Below are 24076 nucleotides of genomic sequence, written 5' to 3'. Positions count from 1 at the left end.
TGCATTGTATTTCCTGGAGTCATTCTGGCTCTGAGAAGCAGAAAAGACCAAGAATGACAGGAAGAAAAACCTATTTGCATGAAGCAGTCAGCTCCCTGGCACAGTAAACAATGCTAGACTCTGCATAGTAAGCAGCCAGCAGCTAACTTCACTCTTGACTAGAAAGGAGTCAAGGCTAAAATACTTCTAACATAAGAGCCTGGAATATAGCTGATCCAGGAAACACTTCTTATGCAAAATGAACATATGAAAATAAGTGAGTACAAGGCTTGGACAAAGACATTATAAGAACAAGTGGGTGTGGAAAAGCACTAATTTAAAATACTGAAAATAAAAAATATCATTTAAAAAATAAACAGAAAATATAGCAATCACTAGTAATTCTGAAGACCTTACCCTAAAGAACTTGAAACAACCTTACCCCACGCACCTGCAACTAAGACAAAAGCAATTAAGAGTCATGGAAGATAGAATGTGAAGCCCCAACACTTGTCAGTTGGAGTTTCAAAAAGAACGTAAAATTAGCCGAGCATGGTGGTGCGTGCCTGTAGTCCCAGCTACCAGGGAGGCTGAGGCAGGAGGATCGCTTGAGCCCAGGAGTTTGAGGTTGCTGTGAGCTAGGCTGATGCCACGGCACTCTAGCCCGGGCAACAGAGTAAGACTCTTGTCAGAAAGGAAAGAAAGAAAGAAAGGAAAGAAAGGAAAGAAAGAAAGAAAAAGAAAGAAAAGAAAGAAAGAAAGAAAGAAAGAAAGAAAGAAAGAAAGAAGAAGAAAGAAAGAAGAAGAAAGAAAGAAAGAAAGAAAGAAAGAAAGGAAAGAAAGGAAGAAAGAAAGAAAGGAAGGAAGGAAGGAAGGAAGGAAGGAAGGAAGGAAGGAAGGAAGGAAGGAAGGAAGGAAGGAAGGAAAGAAAGAAAGAAAAGAAAGAAAGAAAGAAAGAAAGAAAGAAAGAAAGAAAGAAAGAAAGAAAGAAAGAAAGAAAGAAAGAAAGAAAGAAAGAAAGAAAGAAAGAAAAGAAGAGCAGCAGAAAACTTTAAAGAAAGTCACGGCTGAGAATTCTGCACAAGCTAAGAACTATACCAAGTTCCTCAGATCAAAAGCATACTCTGAGAACAGAGCAGGGAAATTCCATAGCTTGGATTACTCTACAAAAAAATAATAGATTATCAACAAAATTCTCTTTGGCATTAAATGCCAGAAGAAAAAGTTATACTTTCAAAATGCTGTAGGAAAATCACTGTTAGCCTAAAATTGTCTTCCTTAGCCAAACTACCATTCAAAAATAAGTGACCACTGAGGACACTTTCAAGCACACAAGGTGTAAGAGAGGTCACCACACACACACTGCTAAGGGAATACTTAAGAAAACCAAAGATATTAGGAAGAGGGGGGAAAAATAAACATTGGTGAATAGAGACCACCCACCCCGAAGAATTCAACTGTTGACTGCATTTTTTTGATATTATGTTAAGCTTTTACATATTTCCATTTGTTAGTTTTTGTTGTTGCTTATTTTATTGTTTCTATAACATCATGATGGAGCCTCATGTTTATTTTCAGTCTTTCCCCTTTGATAAAGAAATCATTTAAAGCTATAACCTTTCTATTTTATTCTGAGAACAGCTTTTACTGTGTCCCCCAGGTTTTGGCATTAAGTGGTCTCATCTAATACTTGCTAGGCAGTCTTAAAACTCACTTTGATTTACTCTTTAAAAAACTGGTTCAAGGAGAGTATCTTTTAACATCTATGTATTAAAAACATTTTGGTCACCTTTTATTTGTAATTTTACTGGAGTATGGTGAAAGAAGTTTGGCTTACAAAATCTCTCTAAATTTTTCTATGGTAAAGTACAGTTTATTTTTGTGAATTTTACACAAAAAATGCAAAGGATATACATACATACACACACACGTACACATAATGTCATAGGTCATTAAAATCTAGTTACTAATTTACCTTAAACTTTAGGCTGTGAAGTTTAATTATAAATTTTTGGCATGTTGATGCTTTAACTTCTTTTTAATTGTGGTTGACCATTTTTTAATTATAATACTTTTCCTGCAAAGGGAAATTATTGAGCAAATGACAAATTACTCTATCATTTTCCCTTAATTATTAAAACTATTTTACTTCAAAACACTTGGCAACTAAATCACCATCCAGGAACGGATACAAAGTTGTTCCTCAGTATACTCATTGTACTGGAATTGGTTCCAGGATCTCCTGAATATACCCAATTCCATCCATACTTAAGGCCCACAGTCAGTCCTATGGAACCACATATACAAAAAAGTGGTTTTTATACTTGAGTTTTGCATCCCTATACTCGGGTTTTGCATCTTGAAAATACTGTATTTTTGATCTGCATTTGGTTGGGAAAAAATCCTGATTCAGTGAACTGCCACAGTTCAAACCCACATTGTCCCAGGGTCAGCTGTATTTATGACTTATTATACACAGATGACTCACATATTCAACCTGTCCGGAAGCACCTGTATGCACATGCATGTGTGCACATACACACACACACACACACAAAATGATCCACATTCACACATACACACCTCAAAATAATTTTTTGTAGGCTTAAGAATTTCACATAGTCAAGGAAATATTTTCAACATTTACTGAAGAAATTCCTTTGTAATAAATCACTTATGAAACTTGAAATCTTCACAGCCCTAATTTTTAGCCCACTTAGCTTTATGTCCCTTTGTACAATCATGATTCCTTGCCTTCAAAGTAATGCACTCAGTGAAAAATCACAGAATTAGAATTCATGATTTAGGGGTAAAGGAAGATATGGGAAACAAATCTAGAAATCAAAGAGTAGCTACAAAGCTTGCCTCACTAAAAGCATTCTTGCAAGCTTAATTTAAGGTGATGAACACTTATCCAGGGCAGGACCCTCCCACTCACAGGATTCTCACATTAGGGAACATATCCCAAAGAAAAGATAATACTGCTTGAGGGGAGGGAAAAAACAACTTGAAAATGATGCTCCTTTATTCTGCTTTGAATATATGAAAATAAACCCACTTGTCCTCTACTCTGTCCATACATTCTCAATCCTTCATACCAAACACTCTCTGGTCTGAACTTCTAGTTACCCATTTCTAGGAAACAATTTTATCTTTAATGAGGAATATCTCTGGGAATCTAAGTCCTAAAGAGTGACCTGCTCATGCTAATCCAAACAGAAAAGAAATTTTAGAACCCTGGGGGATCTTTGCTATCTGGTAGCTAAGTCTTTCGTAAATGGTCATATGAGATGGAAATCTTTGTATTTCTTTTTTGTTTTTGATTAATTTTTACCCATCATATCACCTATTAAAGCAAAACAGCATACATCCCCAAAAGGGAGAAGGTCCAACATAAACCAAAAAATCAAATAGATACATCGAGAATCCCTTTCAATTCTAATCCATAAATACTTTATCATAATGGTTCTAGCAATTCATATTATTTCCGTATTCTTATCCTGCATTTTTCACTTCATATCATAGCCAGTTTCCTAATTTTTACAAAATCTTCATAGAAAGTGCTGTATGAAACTGATTACAAACTACCTAATGGGGAAACCTTGTACTAAAATGGTAAGTAAAATACTATTTTCCAGCCTAAGTTCTAAAAATGAGAGTAATCTTTCAATTTTCCCAACAAAAACTCCACTAGTGTTACTCTTCATGGAAAAGAAGTCTACCTCACTATCAATTACCCTTCAGCATATGGTTTTCTCTCAGATTCAGGTAGGAGTGCTTTCTGCAACAAAAAGTGCCCATACTTATTACTTTTGTAGGAATATGTCACGTGGCCCAAGTTTAATTTCATATGTTGAACTGTTAAGTTAAAATATGTAGTTCATAGGCTTTCCCCCCTTCTTCAGAATGAATTTCCAGATATATAATACAACACAGCTAACTGGAAGTTTTCCCATATATATTGTTTTTATACTAGCTCTTCCCACTATATGGGAAATTTACTCCCTTAAAATGAATTTTTTAAAAGAATTAAAGAAAAAGGAATAAACTCTGTCTGAAAGATTTCCAAACTAGTTACATTTCATAAGGTTTCTCTTCAGTGTGAGTAGACTGATGCCTGATAAGTTTAGAGCTATTAATGAAAGCTTTCCCACACTGATTACATGTAAAAGGTTTCTCTCCAGTATGAGTTCTTTGATGTACAATAAGTCGAGCACTCAAGCTGAACGTTTTTCCACACTGGTTACATTCATAGGGTTTCTCTCCAGTATGAGTCCTCTGGTGTTGAGTAAGGCATGAACTCTGCCTGAATGATTTCCCACATTGATTGCATTCGTAGGGCTTTTCTCCAGTATGCGTTCTCTGATGTACAACAAGAACATAACTCTGGCTGAAGGACTTACCACACTGATTACATTCATATGGTTTTTCTCCAGTATGAGTTCTCTGATGCATAACCAGGTGAGAGCTGCGGTTGAAAGATTTTCCACACTCATTACATTCATAGGGTTTCTCTCCAGTGTGAGTTCTTTGATGTGCAACAAGCTGAGAGCTCCAGCTGAAGGATTTTCCACACTGATTACACTCAAAGGGTTTTTCTCCAGTGTGAGTTCGCTGATGAGCAACAAGTTTGTAACTTTGACTAAAGGATTTCCCACACTGATTGCACTCATAGGGTTTTTCTCCAGTATGGATTCTTTGATGTGCAATAAGTTTATAGCTCTGGATAAATGATTTCCCACATTGGTTGCATTCATAGGGCTTCTCTCCAGTATGAGTTCTTTGATGTGCAATAAGTTTGTAGCTCTGCCTGAATGATTTTCCACACTGATTGCATTCATAAGGCTTCTCTCCAGTATGAGTTCTCTGATGCACAACAAGGACATAACTCTGGCTAAAGGATTTTCCACATTGATTACACCTATAAGGTTTCTCTCCAGTATGAGTCCTCTGATGGGAAACAAGGTGTGAGCTCCGGCTGAAGGATTTTCCACATTCGCTACATTCATAAGGTTTCTCCCCTGTATGAGTTCTCTGATGTGCAACAAGATGGGAGCTCCAGCTGAAGGATTTCCCACACTGATTACATTCAAAAGGTTTCTCTTCTGAATGATTTCTCATGTTTTGAGCAAGGGACAAACTCTGAGGGGTTTTACTACATTTATATTGATTCTCTTTAACAGGAATTTTCTCTTGTTCACTATGGGATGAGCTGTGGTTCAAAACTTGCCCACATTCATTAAAATCAAAGGTTCTTCCTCCAGCATGAATTTTTTCATGTATGTTTAAGGGTGCACCATGGCTAAAAGACTGAATACTGTCACTAAATCCATAGGATTTATCTTTTGTTTGAGTTCTTGTAAACTGAATGAGGTGAATGCTCTGAGGGGGTTTTCCACATTCATTATTTTCACATAGTTTCTCACTATCATTAATCTTCTGATGGCTGTTCACAACAGAATGATGATGCAATTGTTTACCATGTGACACATATTTATGAAAATGGTTTCTTATGGGTATCATTGGGAATGAAAGAAGACTGGAATTCAGACCACTCTTCTCCTCACGTTCATTGCTTTTGCAGACTCTCTGATGAATAATAGCTTTCTTTTGAGTGAATGCTACTTCCTGCAAAAGTCTCTCTTGTTTTTCCTGTTGCTTCTCCAACTGGTCCTTATAATCATGGACTTCTTCACATGAAGATAACCAAGGATCATCCCTTGTCAACTTTTCTATCTTCACTCCATGACATGGTTCATCATCAAAACTGCTCTGCTTTGAAGCTGATTCTCTTCTTCTAAGTGTAGTTGCCAGATCTGGAAGAAAGCAAAATAAGACATCCTAACCAAAAAATGTTAGAGCTGGAATAATGGAATAAAGCTAACAAAAATGTATGCAAAATATATGTGGATTTGTTTTCTACGATGGACTCATAACCTGTGTTGAGAAAGCAAAAGGCTGAGATTAAGCAGTACTACCAGTGGGGAACCTGTGGCCTCAAGGCCACATGTGGCCCTCTGGATCCCCATGTGCAGCCCCTCAACTGAATCCTTTTATTATAAAGCGATTTGTTTTGTAAAATTTGGATTCAGACAAAAGGCCACACTCAACAATCCAGAAGGCCACATGTAGCCCCAAAGCCGCAGGTTCCCCACCCCTTGGGCCAATAGTACAACTGGGCACTATTTTAATCTTAGTTTTGTCTGAATATATAAGATTTTGGATGTCAAATACCTATATATTCCAAAATAAGATCATCTATGCAGAACCTACAGAATTTCAACCCAACTTTGCAATCCTTGGCAAAGAAATAGAGAATTCTTTCCACCCTCCTTCGTACTAGACATATGTTTGCTGAAATACAGATTAGTATCTACATTTCTAGGAATTTCTAGAGGCATGAAACTTGCTAGAATAGTCTGTGTCAGCAAGACACGAGCAAACTACATTTGTGAACCCAGGAAAAGGAATGTGGCACTATTATCCCAGTTCCCTAAATAACTTAGGGGCTAATACAGCCCCACAGATTCCTGTGATTCCAACTGAGAGAGAATGGAGGTTTGCTCCTAGTGGTCTGGGTGGCTACTAGGTCAAGCAATAGAGAGTACACCTGGAAAAAGTGGTCTTGCGTATAGTCTACCAGAAGATGGAAGATGGAGAAAAATTTGGCATACTCTATGGGGACTTTTTCAAACAAACCTTCTACACCTGTAATGACCCCTATGTGTCTGGTTCCCACCTGGACCACATGCAATGGGAAATTCTTTTTATACTCTTCCCTTGCTCCAACTCAGAGATTGTGTCTGGTTTGAAAAGCTGATAAGGAAAGATATAGGGCTTTGGGTGTCTGGGCTGGGGACAAAGGAAAATCACTGACGAATTTTGTCCCAGCCTTTGGCCATTAGGAACCATGAAGACTGAAAAAGCTCAAGCTCGGGCCAGGTGCAGTGGCTCATGCCTGTAATCGTAGCACTCTGGGAGGCCAAAGCCGGTGGATCGTTTGAGTTCAGGAGTTCAAGACCAACCTGAGCAAAAGCGAGACCCCATCTCTACTAAAAATAGAAAGAAATTAGATGGACAACTAAAAATATATAGAAAAAATTAGCCAGGCATGGTGGCGCATGCCTGTAGTCCCAGCTACTCGGGAGGCTGAGGCAGGAGGATTGCTTGAGCCCAGGAGTTTGAGGTTGGTGTGAGCTAGGCTGATGCCACCGCACTCTAGCCTGGGCAACAGAGTGAGACTCTGTCTCAAAAAAAAAAAAAGAAAGAAAAGAAAAATAACAAGCTCAAGCTCAAGAAGTTGTATAATACCTTTTCTATCCTACAAATTAAAGTTAGTCTTCACTGGGGAATAAAGAGCACAAACACAATCTACATGCAGCCCAAATCATTCTGGCTGCTAAAAAGCTCTTAATCAATGGGAATGTGAAATCATTTTAGTAGTCAAACCTTCATTAAGGTCCAAGGACTGTATCCTTACCCCAAGGGACCAGGTTCCTGTGGTTCTCCAGGATCACATCTCTGTCCAGGGTTCTCTGAGCAGGGTTCCAAGTGCCCTGTTCCTCCTGAGTGAAGTCCACAGTCACAATTTTGAAGTTCACTCCTTCCTAAAACAGGACACACATTCTTGCTCAGCTGGGCATCATTTATTTCCAATGTTCATGGAGGAAGAAAAGTTTGACAGATGAAAGAAGAAAAACCTGATGACCTGGGAGTTGTCCTGAGATTGTCAGTGTCCAAAGGATTCTAGTCAAGGTGTACAGGTACCTTCTGGGTGAGTACCTTTGGGTTTTGGATGCTGGACCTGTTTTCACAACCCCAAAAAAGAATACTAGATAAGAACTGATATAAATTATTTTCTCTCTTATATGAATTGTTTTCTCTTTTCCACATTGAAGAAAATGCCTATTCTGATTTTTGTACTGGTGAATATAGAATTCCCACTTAGGGATTTCCTCCAAATTCCCAGGAAACTAACAGAACAGAGATGGTCACATTTTTTTCTGTCAAAGACCAGAGAGTGAATATTTTAGGCTTTGCAGGGCACACAGTCTCTATCACAATTACTCAACTCTGCTGCTGTAGCAAGAAATTAGCCACAGAAAATATATATTAATAAACAAATGGGTGTGGCTACATTATAAACCTCTATTTACAAAAACAGGCAGTGGGCCAAATTTGGCTGCAAGGCTGTACTTTGCTAATGCCTGAGATAGAAAATAAAACATGGGCCTCAATGAAAAGCAGTAGGTATAGGTGAAGAGCATTGGATTTAGAAGCAAAAATACTCAGCTTTTCTCACCTATAAAGGGCATATATCTGGATTAAAAAAGACATCTAATCTGACAATCTCTCTTTTAATGATAAGCTTATTCCATTTCAATTTATTAGGCCTAATCATATTCAACTCAGTGGGTTGTTGAGTGAATTAATTGTGAAGATCTATGAAAAGCCATTAGCAGGGTTTACTGATCAAGCAATAAAGGCTGGCAAGTATAGGTTGAGTATCCCTTATGCAAAATGCTTGGGACCAGAAGTGTTTCAGATTTCAGATTTTGGAGTATTTGTATATACATACTGAGATATCTTGGAGATGGGACCCAAGTCTAAACACAAAATTCATTAACGTTTCATATACACACAGCCCAAAGGTATAATAATTTTAATAGTTTTGTGTGTGACAGTTTTGACTGCATTTTGACTGTGACCTGTCACATGAAGTCACGTGTGGAGTTTTCCACTTGTGGGTCGTGTCAGCCCTCCAAAAGTTGCAAATTTTGGAGCATTTTGGATTTTGGGATTAGGGATGCTCAATCTGTACTATTAAGATTATTAGGTCTGAGAACCCTGAAAGATTAACTGACAGCCAAAGTGACCTTTATCCCTAACCTTTGGATTTCAGATGACAGTTCTATTTCTGTCCCCACCCACAGCTGCATGGTAGAGCCTTTTAGAACACATTCACTGTCATTATTACCATATTAATGGGGTCTCTTGGGCTGCCTCCTCTGAGCAGGAAAGGGCCTACTCCCAAAACTTCTGGGCAGGAATTTCAATCCAAAACAGAAGTGCTAAGCGTAATCTGTCCTTACCCGAAGTAGCAAAGGCCTGGGAAGCTGAATGGCTCTTTAAATAGACCAGGTGTTCCTAAGCTGTAGTTCATGAATAGGATATAGAGTCCTGAATCCCATGAAACTACATGCAAAATACTGTTATATATGCCTTTTTCTGAGTTGGGGCCCAAAAATTGGGTGAATCAGCAGTATCAATAGACTTTCTAATATATAAAAATATCCCTGGCCCAAAATTTGATTTAAGTCTTCTTCTCTCACCTGAATCTCACAGGGCATACTCATTTGAAAAAGTCCTTCAACATGCATGTGCTGGCTTTTCTGGACTTTTATCCCACTTATTCTGTTCTTCCTCTCACCTGTCCCAAATTCCCTACTCTTCAAAACTTCTTCCCAAACTCTTGGAATTCGTCTTCTATAATGGTGAAATTCTACAGCTTCAACATCCTTCACCAAACATTCCCTACACTTCCCCCTGTGGACTCCCCTCCTTCGCAGTCCTCACAAGGCTAAGGATGGTCATGCTCACCCAGCCCAGTGATGTCAGCAAAGCGCGAGGGTGTGTCCTCCTAGCTACACTGAAACTCACGTCACTTACCTCACTTTTTGGAGCTTTGTCCTACCAACCTCCTGAACACCACCACCCTCATCCACTAAAGACTCACACCTGGGATTTACACGCTAATACAAAAACTTGTATTGTCTCATCTCCCATTGCCTATAGCATCTGCTAATATAGTCATTCAATAACAATATAAAAATAACTGACTTGAAGGAGGCACTTAAGACCTTTCACAAAGCACCGGTGTGGTATCAGGCAGTGTCACATGGATGATCATTCACTTAATTCTCACAAGACTCCTGTGAGAAAATACTATTAGCAGCACCGTTTTTCATATGAAGAACAGGAAAGTTAGAGAAATTAAGACATTAGCCTAAGGCTGGTATTAAATAGCAAGGATGCAACCGCAAGTTTGCACATCAGAGACTGTGTTCTCAGTCATCAGTTCATGCGGCTGGCCCAACTCGATATCCTGGAGCTGCTCTTCAACAGCCCACTGTTAGGGTGACACCCAGACCTTGAAATCCCCATGAAATACTCCACCTTTCGAATCACACATATGACACTGCCCACTCTTTGATTACAACATCCGCTTGCTCCAGTGTACCGGCTCAATTTCTCCCTTTACTCTTCTTGTTCTTCTATGGTTTGGGGCATTACACTATTAAAATGTCTACTATCACTATCTACCAGTCTATATTCTTTTCCTTTCTATAGTATTTAGTGGCCCCTTTATATTATAATTTCTATCCTAAATACTCAGTTTAGAGTCCATAAATCTTTCATTCTAATCTTTCTATTCGATATATTTTAAAATTTTCTTTCAAATATTCCCTCAACCAGCCGGGCACAGTGGCTCACGCCTGTAATCCTGGCACTCTGGGAGGCCAAGGCAGGCAGATTGTTTGAGCTCAGGAGTTCGAGACCAGTCTGAGCAAGAGCAAGACCCCGTCTCTACTAAAAATAGAAAGAAATTATATGGACAGCTAAAAATATATATACAGAAAAAATAGCTGGGCATGGTGGTGCATGCCTGTAGTCCCAGCTACTCGGGAGGCTAAGGCAGGAGGATTGCTTGAGCCCAGGAGTTTGAGGTTGCTGTGAGCTAGGCTGACGCCACGGCACTGTAGCCCGGGCAACAGAGCGAGCCTCTGTTTCAAAAAAAAAAAAAAAAATTCCCTCAACCTATGGAGCTTCCACTCCACAGGAAAAGGACCTGGAAAATTACAGAAAGTAAATGAATTTGAATGTCAATCTGCTATCTATGGAAAGTGAGTTACAAAATGCCACTGGGGGAAAAAACCCACAGAAGCAGTGGCATAGAGCACTATACATTAAATAACCACTATTTCCAAATGATCCTTTCAGGCTGACGAGCAAACCTATTACACCTACTGGGGCAGCTTGTTCTCTCATGATCCAAAATTACCATTAATATTTTAAGCCTTCTCTACCCTTATCAAACATTTCTCCCTTCCAATCCCTCCCTCATGCTCATCTGATCTTTCATAGAGAAAAATCTAAGCCTTCAGATAACTCCCTCAATTTCATTCTTCCTACATGAATCCTTCTCCCCATACAGAGCTAATTTATTCACAGATGTTCTGAATTAATTCCTCTGATGCTAATCAAGGACTCTGCTTTACAGTTTATCTCCTGTTTCCTGATTGTTAATTTCTCTTTCTCCAGTGACTCCCTCCTATAACCACTTAAACAGAGTCAAATCTTTTCAATCCTTTAAAAAAGAAGAAAAAAACTCCTCCATCTCAAATGTCCTTGCAGTTCTCACTCTCTTCCATCTTTCACACGATAACTGAATTTCTTGGAAAAGTTGTCCACTCTTATCTCCATTTCCTCACTTCCGAGCTCATTTCACAATCTGGCTCCTGTCAACCAGCCACGCACACTTCCCAATGTAAAGAAGGAGGCCTTGCCCAACTCACCTGGGATGGGATGGCCAGTGACCCAGCATCTTCTCCCTCAACCTTGATGATAATCTCTTGAGGAAGGAGAGAGTCCTGAGAAGGCAAAACAGATGAAAAAAAGAACAACAATCAGGGAGTTGAGTTGCAGCTCCAAACTCCCACTGTAAGCAGGCTGGGATTTGACATACTATCTGTTTTAATACCTCCCACTTGCCAACCTTCTCCTCTCCCCCGTTGGTAAGCTCAGATGATCATGTGGGGAGAGTGAGGGGAGACATGTGAAGAAGCACTGAGGCCCCAGACATGGGCGTCTTTGTGGATCTTCTGGGCCAGCCCAGCTACCAGCTAAATGCGGCTCAGTGAATGACTCTAGGCACTATGTGAAGCAAAAGAACTGTCCAGCAGGGTCCTGCCTAAATTTCTGGGTTATGAAATTGTAAGCAGATAAAATGGAACACATGACCAAAGCCAGCGGTCATAAAAGAAAACATCAACAAATTGACCTCATAAAATGTTGAGCGGCCGGGTGCGGTGGCTCACACCTGTAATCCTAGCACTCCGGGAGGCCGAGGTGGGAGGATTGCTTGAGGTCAGGAGTTCGAGACCAGCCTGAGCAAGAGCGAGACCCCTATCTCTACTAAAAAAACAGAAAGAAATCAGCTGGACAACTAAAAATATATATAGAAAAATTGGCCGGGCATGGTGGCACATGCTTGTAGTCCCAGCTACTCGGGAGGCTGAGGCAGGAGGATCGCTTGAGCCCAGGAGTTTGAGGTTGCTGTGAGCTAGGCTGACGCCACGGCACTCTAGCCAGGGCAAAAGAGTGAGACTCTGTCTCAAAAAAAAAAAAAAAAGTTTAGCAAAAAAGCACCACTTATAAAGGCACCATCAATGAGAATGTATACTATTAAGACTTCTTCCAAATCAGTAAGAAAAAGGTAGCCTAAACAAGAAAAATGGACAAAGGAAAATGCACATACAACACATAAAATTACGAAGATATAAAATGGCCAGTGAATATGGAAACATGCTCATCTCCATAAGTCAAATAAGGTATCCATGTCTTTCGTTTTTTTCCTTGAGACAGAGTCTCTGTCACCCTGGCTAGAGCGCAGTGGCATCATCATAGCTCACTGTAACCTCAAACTTCTGGTTACAGGCGATCCTCCTGCCTCAGCCTCCCGAGTAGCTGGGACTACAGTTAAGTATCTACTTCCATAACTATCTGTATATATTACAGACCATAAATTTACACCGATATCTCCAATTTATAATTTAATAGCAGATTTTATTTCAGCCCTCTTGTTTTCTATATTTATACTGTTTCTCTGGCTTCCATTATCCCCTTTATATTTACTTACTTGCTCAAACCCCTGTATGTAACCAACATCCTGACCACATGGAGTGTTTTTCTGACAGTCATTGGTCTGTTGCTAACAACTCCAGCTCTGGCGGCCCACTTGACAAGAGCTTCATATATTCTTAGTAGGAATGTTAAGTCCATACAACCTTCTTGGATTGGCTATATATTTATACTGTTTTATTTTGAAATATTAATAATTGAAGACTCACAAAAAGTTGCAAAAACAGATCCTCACTCAGCTTCCCCCAATGGTAATATCATACACAACTACAGTACATTGTCAAAACCAGCAAATTGACATTGGTACATTATTAACTCAGGAACAGCCTTTACTCAGATTTCATCAGTTTTTATGTATATTCTTTGTGTCTACTTTTTTTTTTTTTGAGACACAGTCTCACTCTGTTGCCCAGGCTAGAGTGCTGTGTCATCAGCCTAGCTCACAGCAACCTCAAACTCCTGGGCTCAAGCAATCCTACTGCCTCAGCCTCCCAAGTAGTTGGGACTACAGGCATGCGCCATCATGCCCGGCTAATTGTTTCTATATATTTTTAATTGTCCAGCTAATTTCTTTCTACTTTTTAGTAGAGACAGGGTCTCGCTCTTGCTCAGGCTGGTCTCAAACTCCTGAGCTCAAATGATCCACCCGCCTCAGCCTCCCAGAGTGCTAAGATTACAGGCGTGAGCCACTGTGCCTGGCCTACTTTTGTTTTTTTAATAACCACATTTTTAATAATATAATGCAATATCCATTGTCTACTTACAAGTATTTATTTTTAGGAAATAATAGAAGGTACATTGAGATGCATAAGAAATCTCATTAAGAAGTTACATTACCATAGAAAAATGGGTGTCAGTGGATTAAATATCCACTAGGAAGTGCCCGATTAAATAAGTTATGCTTCATCTAGACAACTAAGCAGTATTTAGCAGCCAAGAAGAGACAGAGTTGCATAATACAAATAAATAACAGAAAGATGTCTATAATATATTGTTCAGTGAAAAAAGAACAGTATAAAGAACAGATTTTTATAAAATATAAATATGAACAGAAAAATCTGCAAGAACATTCTCAAAAGCATTAAAAAGGAGTTATTCTTTGAAGAGGTAGAATTGAGGAGCAGGTTCACTGCCTGTTTTAATGCTGTTTTTTCAATAGCACTTTTCTTCAATTAGATATTCAGAAACAAGCAAAAACATTTCCCTCTTGAAAATTTACCTTGAAACAAGAAAATTCCTTTGTAGTGTCCTGAGGTTTTTTCCTACAGAGTATAATAGTTCAACCTGTCAAATGACAGTCCACTCAAGTATACTTCGCTTCTTCTCAAATCTTCAAACACTGAAAAGTACTGTTGATTCTTGATTATCACTCCTTTATTTAAAAGCCTCTCAATCAGAAACTAAAAGAAAACTATTGCACTTTCTCATAGGCAGAGGTGTGTCAATTTCCCCCCTTACCAACATAGAGAAAATTTCACTACTGCAGTGGGAAGGGTTATTTGAAATGGCTAGCATTAGTATCTTTAAAGGCAGGAAGGGATTCTTCAAACCTAAAAACACCTCTGTATACTGCCTGGGCAGACAGTGAGGTTAGAAATGACTATTCAAACAGCAAGAGCTGCTGCAATGCAAACAAGGCCCAATGTGAAAGCCAAGAGGCTATGTTGCTTGCAATACCACCAGGCACAACTATCAGGAGAGTTACACTGCCTTAAAATTGCTGCGTGAGCATTACAAAATATTAATAGCCCAAAACACTGAAGAACAAAAACAAACAGACAAAACTTGCAATGCCAAAATAATCACAACAGAACTACAGATGCTCCAAGGGACCCACCTATTGTGACCCCAAACTGCCAATGGACTCAACCACATCATGAGAACTCGGATTCAGAGAAAAATCATATTCCTAATGCACAATAATGCCGTGTCCTTTCTAAAAAAAAAAAAAAAAAAAAAAAAAAAAATTCCTGGGAAATGAGAAAAGTCACTCAAGAAAGGAAAACTTACAAGCACTAGCCTGTATTTTAAGTTATTACACACTCTTTTTAGCATTTTGTGTGTGTGTGTGTGTGTGTTTTAAGAAACAGCCAAGATCAGTTTAGAAACAATACCAAGAATTGAAAATTTTACTGTTTCGTACTCAGCAGGTACTCAGCAGAAACAATATTCCCAAATATTCCTTATCTGCTGCAACTCCTAAAACAATTTTACTTGGAGAATATGGTTGCTCCCACTCTGGAATGAAAATCATTTTCAATACCTTTTTGTTTAAAAGTTTTCACAGCAAAACAAAAGGGAACTCAGCTCTCCCCACAGTAGACTCTGGATGAAATATCCTTCCTTGCCCCACACAGCAGTCAACCCTATCACTCTACTCAGCGTTCATTTCTACACATCACATACCTGTATTCTTCCCTCTAGTTTTTTATCCAACTCTCCCACTAGAGTGGGCTTCACAAGAGCTCAGATCTTGTCTGTCCCGGTTACCCTGGTTTCACTGTGCTTAGATCGCTATTGGCACACAGTCAGCACTTGGTACATGTGTGTTGACTATAAAACACCCACTGTGAGAAGGGAGATCGGATGGGCTAGCCGCACCTCCACATTTATCCTGAGCTCCTTAAAGGCATCAAATCACTACTGAACTCAAGTTCCTCCTCTGGTTAGAGGCAACCTCTGTCAGGAAATTCAAAGCATCAGCCTCTAGAACCTACTTCCAACTTACTCGGATAGAATATCTCACAAAATCATCTAAGGTTTTTTGAAGAAAAGAGTGATAATATCTATTTCACCAATGCAGAAATGAATGGTAATCAAGTTTAGTGAACTCATTTAAGTCCACTGATCACCTGATACAAACTCCTCCCTTTTCCATTATATTACCAATCAAAGTCTGTCTGATCATTCAAGGCCTGGACTGAATAACAACACCTCCTCCATGAAGTGTTCCCAGACAGCAAAAAACCTCATCTCTTCTTCCCTTAGGATTTCTTTTTTTTCCTTTTCTTTTAATTAATTACTTAATTTATTTTTTTGAGACAGAGTCTTGCTCTGTTGCCCAGGCTAGAGTGCCATGGCGGCAGCCTAGCTCACAGCAACCTCAAACTCCTGGGCTCAAGCAATCCTTCTGCCTCAGCCTCCTGAGTAGCTGGGACTACAGGCACGTACCAACATGCCTGGCTAATTTTTTCTATTTTTGGCTAACTTCTTTCTATTTTCAGTAGAGACGGGGGTCTCGCTCTTGCTCAGGCTGGTCTTGAATTGCTGAGCTCAAGCGATCCTCCCGCCTCGGCCTCCCAGTGCTAGGATTAAAGGCGTGAGCCACCATGCCCAGCCCCTTAGGATTTCTTAGCTATTTTGCTGGATCCTTACTGTATCAGTAAAATTATTCTCCTCACATTACTTCCATCTCTATACAACTCTCCCCTTGGTCATAAATTCTATACTACAAAGAACTGTGTATTTTCCATCTTTGTATTCTCTGCAGTGTTGAGTAAGAGCACAATAAAAGTGCTCTGTTGAATCTGACAGGACTAGAGACACCTGCAGAGTTTGGGACAAGTGAAATTAAAAGTCTTTCCCCTACTTTCTCTGTACTCCCGAGCACCATGTCTCTGTGTCACAAAGGAGCATTTTCCTTTCTCTTTGCACACTTTACAGAATGGGAACAGGAATTAGACTGTTTACTTCCACAGAAGAGTCCTGGGAAGAAGATAATAACTGTTCCTTCTGTGACACAGGTGGGACCACATGTGACCCAAAGCAGAGGAACAAAAACAAGCATCATGGAGTGACCTGTCCACCTCACAGTAAGACGGTGGTCAAATCAGACCTAGGGCTATTGGCTATTTGCTTACCCATAAATACAGATGACCAAACACATCTTTCCCACCCTGAGGCATTCTTGGGGCCATGAAAGAAAGTTTCTAATCAAATCACAGAATGAGTACTGAACTCAATTCTCAGAGCTTTGCCTTTGGGGTGTGCCGGCAGGAAACCCTCTATATCTGGGAGGAGGTTCAGAAAACACAGGCATCACACAGGGAGACTTGTCCTCCTTGGTGTGTTTTCAGCTCTTCTTGTCCTGGGAGAGGTAAGGTAGAGCTCAAATTTCAGCTCCAGGGATGTGATGTCCACAAGAGCCCACGCGAAGGCCCCAAAGTTCCTCAATCACTGATTTTAGAGGCATAAAGCCAAGCCCCCACCAACCACAAAGCTGGAAGGAATGTTCCCCTGCCCGATCTTCTCAGAGATCCTCCTGAGGGTCCCTCTCGTTCTCACACACGAGAAAATTCTCTCTCCCATCCCACACTATCATCCATGGATAATTCTTTCCTCAAATATACAAAATAGACCCCCCACCCACAGGGCCACCAACAATCCACATGGCTCTAAATGTTGAGACTGACAGTGGATGAGTGAGGTTCCAGAACTTCCTTGGCAGGATTTTTGATCTCAGTCCCTGAAGGCAGGTAGAGTTCAGAGTTGGCTCAAGGCCTTGCCTGGCCCAGGTACTTCAAGGCTGAACTCTCTCTGGCAATATCCCAATACCCAGATGGTTTCTTCCTAGATCAGCTCACTGAGTTCACGGCCTTCATTCAAAGCCAAGATTTGGGCTTCCTTGATTTCTCTCTCCCTGTGAGAGCTCTTATATCCTTCAGGTCCAGATCAAGAACCTGTGCATCTTCTAATAATAATTAACTGGAGGACATTCAGAGTCGAAAAATGTGGTAGCCAGCCTCCAAGATGGCCCCCAAAAACCCCTGCCTCCTCGTTTTCACACCCATATGTAGTCCCTGCTCACATGGTACCAGGGTGGGTCTGTGTGACCAAGAGAATACAAACGAAGTGATGGTGTGTCACTCCTGAGATCAGATGATAAAAGACACTACGGCTTCCATCTTGCTTGTGTGCAATTAAGCACATCTGACCTCTCCTTCTCGCTTTCCTCCCTCTTCCCTCTCCCTCCCCATCCTTCTCCCTCTTGGATCATTTGCTCCGGGAGAAATCAGCTGCTGTGCTGTGAGCGGCCCTGGACAGAGGCCCTAGGTGGCGTGGAACACCTCTTACCAACATAAGGTGCCACATAAATGAGTTTCCAAGAGGATCCTCCCACCTAGTCAAGCCTTCAGAAGGTGGCAGCGCCAGCCAACAACTTGACTGTGACCTCATGAGGGACCCAAGTGCCAGAAACACCCAGATAAGCTGCTCCTGGATTCCTGCCCCTCAGAAACTGTGTGACAGAAGAAATGTTGGCTGTTTTCACCTGCTAAGTTTTGGGGTACGATAGACAACTCATACTAGCAGGAGGGTGTTTTTGCTTTTCCTGGAAAACACAAGAAGCACATTCCTGGCTGTAAGAACTAAGTCGTGCAGGGAGGGCTGTCTGCCTCATCTTCCTTCCCAGCGCCTCACACAGGGCCTTACATGGGTTGGACAACCGGTAAGTATGTGATGAAAGTCATATTATTAACATAACGAACAGACTGCTAACCCCAGTTTTCTCACATAAGAGAAAATGGCAAAAGGAACATTAAGATTTTCAGAAAACAGCCGGGCACGGTGGCTCATGCCTGTAATCCTAGCACTCTGGGAGGCCGAGGCGGGCGGATTGTTTGAGCTCAGGAGTTTAAGACCAGCCTGAGCAAGAGCAAGACCCTGTCTACTAAAAAAAATAGAAAGAAGTTAGCTGGACAACTAAAAATATATAGAAAAAATTAGCCAGGCATGGTGGCGCATGCCTGTAGTCCCAGCTACTCGGGAGGCTGAGGCAGGAGGATTGCTGGAGCCCAGGAGTCTGAGGTTGCTGTGAGCTAGGCTGACGCCACGGCACTCTAGCCCGGGCAACAGAGTGAGACTCTGTCTCAAAAAAAAAAAAAAAGATTTTCAGAAAACACCTAAAGTCACCAGCTTAAAGTAGAATACCAATGGCCACATCAAAACATGTTTTACTTTTAGTTTTGATAAACATATTACGTAAATGGGAACTTACATTTAACTCCTTCTAAAACTCTTGTACATGTGTACAAGGAATCATATAAAAAAAAAAAATTTACAAAAATGCTATTTGTAATAGTAAAACAAAAAAATTTGACACTAAAGAGCCATTAACAGTAAACCCATAAAACCAGTGGCATACTTAGAAGTTAAAATCTGGGCACTAGGAGTGCGCAGTGACGTTGGGATATTACATCCGCAGGCCCTCAATACACAGGGAACATACACGTGCACAATACACACATGCACAAACACACAGCTCTACATGCTTCTGTATCTATGTATACTGGAAAGCATGAGCCCACATCAAACCTCCAATTCCCACTGCACACCAGAGATCATTCTAGTGCTTTCTCTTGCCTGACCTGCACCTCCCTGCTTTGACGGCGAGACGCCTGGCTCCTGGTCCCTCATTATGCTTACTTATCTGATCATCTCCCATTTCCACAGCCACGCTCTTTCCCACGTGGCTGCTCTGCCACCCCACCCTAGGCTGCCCTGTGTCAATGGCTTCTCTTCACCCTCCTTGGGCTTTGACTCCCCGAGGCCACCCCAACTCATGGACTCCCACCTCATGCTACTTGGACTCGAACAGCCCACGTCAGGCCGCCCCGCTGCGTGGGGGCCCTCCACACGCTGCTGGGCTCTCGGACCCCCACGGGCTACTTCCAGGTGTGAACGCCCTCACACTGCTCACGTTCCGCCACATCACACCAGGCTGCGTCCCACCTGCAACACGGACGCCCTGCTCACCCTGCTCTGACTCTGATGCCCCATCTGGACCGCCCTGGCATGGACACCTGCTCACCGCACCTGGGCTCCAGCTGCCCACACCAGGGCGTCCCTTCTGTGGATGCCCTGCTCACCTGCTCTGGCCTGTCACCCCACGCCAGACCCCCTGCCCCTGTGACTCCCCATCTCAGGCACTAACATCCACGCCGGGCTGTCCCCTGCATGGACTTCTTCACTCCGCTTGGGCTCTGACACCGTGCTGGGCTGCTGTCCTGTGTGGACACCCTCCTGACCCCACTAGGTCATGCTGCCCACACACGGCCATCCCCTCACACCCACCACGCCGTGACACCTCACAGCAGCCACAAGCCCACGACGGCAGCTGCCTGCCTGGCTCTGCCCCTCCTCCTGGCTTCAGGCTGCATCGTCCAGGAAGAGGAAGGAGAAAGTCTAATTGAACATTTTGAATAGATTAAATGTTTTCAGAGAATATTTGCTGTAGGAAAATGCTCTAAATTGTTCATTTTTTAACCTTACAATGCAATTTTTAATACAATGCATTTTTTAACCTTACAATGAAAATACATAAAAGTAAATAAAAAAATAAAGTCACTTTTAAAGAAACTTATAATCTCTGTTAACTGGTATATTTATAGTCTTCTGACATATTTTCTATATACACACAAACTATATTCCTTTTTAAAAAGATGGTGATTTCTAAATGCCATTTACTTAGCCTAGGGCATAAGTATCTTTTCTGTCAGTAAGCACACACTATCAAATCAGCTGCAATGACGACCGTGTATTCCATTTCATGGTCTTACCGTAATTCATTTAACTACACTTTTCACACTTAACTATCATAATTTCTTGCACATTTAGGATATTTCCAATTGTTCAATCCCAAACAAAGCTGGGAATTGCTGGCCCAAGGGGAATGAGAATCCGAAGGGCTTTTGATTCAGGGTGCCAAATTCCTCCCAGAAAGAGTTATCTGGGCTAGAAAGGTGAGGCAACATAGCAGGGAGATTCGTAAAATGTATACTGTTGAAGTGTTAGAAGCCTGCTGGCAGTGAGGGACCCAAGGCCCCCAAAAGGCTGTAAAGAGAGCCAGGAGAGCCTCCAACCTCCCAAGCCCAGAGGGTCAGGCTGTGGGGCACAGGTGGCAGCAGGCTCTGGGTCTCTCTGGGAAGGGTGGCTCCACTCACCTGCACGCAGGCCTTCAGGGACCCCAGGGGCTTCTCATCCTGCTCTTCCATGCTCTCGTTCCGGCACAGCAGTGTGCTGAGGTCCCAAGCTGCATTGAGGGGAGAAGCCCTGAGTACAGCATCCTCGTGCAGGTCACCGGCCCTGCGGTGCTCCCCCTCCCCCCATTAGTCCCTGCTCACAGGACGCAGGATGCATTCCCCAATGCTAATGTGCCTGGATTCCTGCCCAAGTACCCGTGCATGCATGGAGAGTCCCTCAGTCCCTCTTCCAGGCCAAGCCTCTGTAGCTCCACCCTGGTTCCTTCACTATCTTGGCCTTCTCGAACATCTACCTATAAGGCAACCTCATGCTCAAACAAAGGTGGTGCTTTCTGCCCACCACCCACATCTGCAGCACTAAACCATCCCTCCCCTATCCCACTGAGTCCAGGGATCCCCACAAACACCCGGCACATTGAAGACCCCTAGTGTGCACTGCTCCCCATCCCCCCAACTTGAATCTGCAGCCCCAAACCAGCCCTTCTTCCTAGGGCCAGCAGCAGGGCTCTGGGATTGATGGCCCAGAATCACACTCATTGCCATTTAGCACGAAGCTTGTGACACAGCCCCACCCTTCCCAGGAACTACTTCAGCAATTAAGACTGATCCTACCCCTCCATCAGCCAGGCCTATTCCTCTGACAGCGCATCGCAGAGGGCCTCCCACTTCCTGCTCAAATAGCCAAGCCCATGTCCAGAGCTCACCTGCACCCAGGCCCTGGTCCCGCCATTCTGGAGTCCACTGGCCCCTACCAGAACAGCCCCAGCCCAGATTCCCGCCCCAACACCCTCCTGGGCCCTGGGCTCTAACCTTGTCACTCCACCAACTTGTGTGTCCTTAGGCCTGAAACTGCAACAGAGCCTGCATAGGACTGGGGTCCTCCAACAGACACCAGGACAAGCCAGACAGAGGCAGCCCCCTCCCAGGCCCCGAATGTGTACTTCACTAGTTCAGCTGTCTTTCTAACATCTAGGTATGTTTTGGAATCTGAGACTAGAGCAGCGCCTGGAAAATGCCACCCCATGCACCCCATCCCCTGTCTCCCATCTCTCCGTCTTACCCACCGCCCTGCCTGCACCGGATTCTCACTCGAACGGTATAATGTGGGTTCACAATGGAGCTGTACCTTAAACCTGCACCAAAACTCGGTTTTCTCCGCAAATCTCAGCAAGCCCCTACTTGAGCCACACCTGCCCAGATTCCTGCCCAAACACCTTCCTGGGCACCTGTGGTTCACGGAGATCTTGTCTTTCCACCAACCTGGGATCAGCAGGCTGTGATCAGGGCACCAACTGCACAAAGACCCCAGGACCCTCTGTCTAAAGCTCATCCCCAGCTTCCCTGTTTCCCAACCAAACACCTGTGTGTGTGCCCCTCTGCAGCAGCTCCCTCCACATACCTAGGCGTCCCCAGGCAGTACCAGCGTCCTAGAACTCCTCACGCACAACTATTCTGCTCAAATGCCAGCATAGGTGCAGAGTACAGCTGGAGCAGCCCTGTGTCTCCCAAGACCAGAGCCTGCAGATGCGAATGGAGGCCCCCAGGCCTCTACCCACCTAGGCTCCCTCCTCCCACTGGCACAGCCACAGAGCAGGTTCACACTGAAAATCTGCATCCAAGATCTGGGCCCTCCACCAGTCTGGGGGTCTTACGCAGTCCTTGCTCCTGAGACAAGAATCTATATCCCTCACTCTATGCTTCAACCTACCTGGGAATGCTCAAGCACCCAAAACCTCCATGTGGGTTCTTGAGTCAGCCACTCCACTACTTGCCTGCAGCCAGGTACCACAATATCTAAACAGTAGCCTGAGCACAGAGCTTCAGAATCAGCCCCAGGACTTGGGCACTTGCCAGCCTGCGGGTGCTCAAGGCCATGATGGAACAGCTCCCAGAGGAACTAGGCCCTTCGGCCTCCTGCTGCCCAAATATGAAGGCCTGAGCGTTGTGCAGAGCCAGCTCCTTCCAGGCCCAAATGCAGTCCAGACTCTGCCCCCCCCCCCCACCAAGCTGGGCATTCTCATGCCTGCAAGCAGAGCAGCTCAAGCAGAGGTCCCAGAACACCTGCTTCATAATGATGTTGGTAGCACCCTGCTTCCTCCTCAAGCAGCTAGCCATCTGATGGCAGGTCTTGTAGCTTTATCCTTCCTGGGCTCAGATTCTATACCTTCAACCCAGTGCCTCCACCAAACCTGAATGCCCTAGAGCTCTGCACCAGCCTCCATGGGTCCGAGGATTACCAGTCCAATATCCTGCTTCCCATTCGGACATCCTCAGCATGTGCAGGGCGCACTCTGCCTAACACCTGCCTCTAGGCCCTCACACCCCCTCCTTCAACCTGGGAGTTTGCTATCAGTGATTCCCACCAAGGGTTCGCTGAAGCAACGCTGCCCCTCCTGGAGCAGGAATCTGCAACTCCAAACTGGTCTCTCCACCAACCAGGGCGTCTCCAGGGCTTCAAGAAGAGCAGTGTCTGCTCCAGGGTCCCAGATCCACCTGCCCAGAATCTTACCTACCACCTGTACTTCCTACCCGAAGGCCTGCTCAAGAGTACAGGGACAGCGGCACAGCCTCTGTCCTCCAGAAACCACAATCTCAAATTAAGTTCTCCACCGACCTGAACGTCCTCAGGCCCGCCACTAAACAGTCCTGGCATTGGAGGAGGGGGCTTCCCAGGGTCCCCACCCCATCAGTGCGTGTGTCCTGTCTTCCACCAACCTGAGCATTCTCAGCAGACTAGAGCACCACCTGACCAAGCACCCGCGCGTGCGCGCAGAGCGTGAGCGTGGAATCTGCAACCACCTTCAGGATTTCCATCAACCTGGGTGAGCCGACGCTAAAGCGCCGCCGGCTGAGATGCCAGGTCGCCCACCCACCCACACCACCGCTGCCGGCTAGACCCTGCGCATGCGCGCACCGAACACGCAGCGCTGTCCCGCCCTGCCCCCCACCAACCTGAGCGTCCACGGGCCCGTGGCCCAGGTTGGGCCTGTCAACGCTTCGGTGCCCGGCACGGCTCCGCGGCAGTACGAACTCGGGTTAAGTAACCCCTGCGCCGATGCTGACGCACGACCGACGCGGGTTAAGCTAGTTCGCTCCCCTCGCCTAGTCAACATCCGCAAGGCCGCTCGGGGTTAACTCCGAAGGACTGAGTTGCGGGGCGACAGCAAGCCTCCGCGCGCGGGACAATGGCTGCGCTT

General features: G+C 43.6%; 1 protein-coding gene across 1 annotated transcript; it reads right to left on the bottom strand.

Moving 5' to 3' along the window:
* Positions 1 to 2601: 2601 nt before the first annotated feature.
* ZNF180 (zinc finger protein 180) lies at positions 2602 to 24076 on the bottom strand. Its single transcript, XM_045531487.1, has 5 exons — positions 23832 to 24076; positions 20841 to 20929; positions 11556 to 11630; positions 7460 to 7586; positions 2602 to 5795 (listed from the first exon to the last, which is right to left on the bottom strand). The coding sequence occupies exons 2-5, from the start codon at positions 20889 to 20891 to the stop codon at positions 4054 to 4056; spliced, it is 1995 nt and encodes a 664-aa protein (XP_045387443.1). The 5' UTR covers positions 20892 to 20929; positions 23832 to 24076; the 3' UTR covers positions 2602 to 4053.

This window comes from Lemur catta, chromosome 19 (genome assembly GCF_020740605.2).
Source record: "Lemur catta isolate mLemCat1 chromosome 19, mLemCat1.pri, whole genome shotgun sequence".
NCBI lineage: Eukaryota > Metazoa > Chordata > Mammalia > Primates > Lemuridae > Lemur > Lemur catta.
This window is presented reverse-complemented; position numbering and strand designations above follow the sequence as displayed.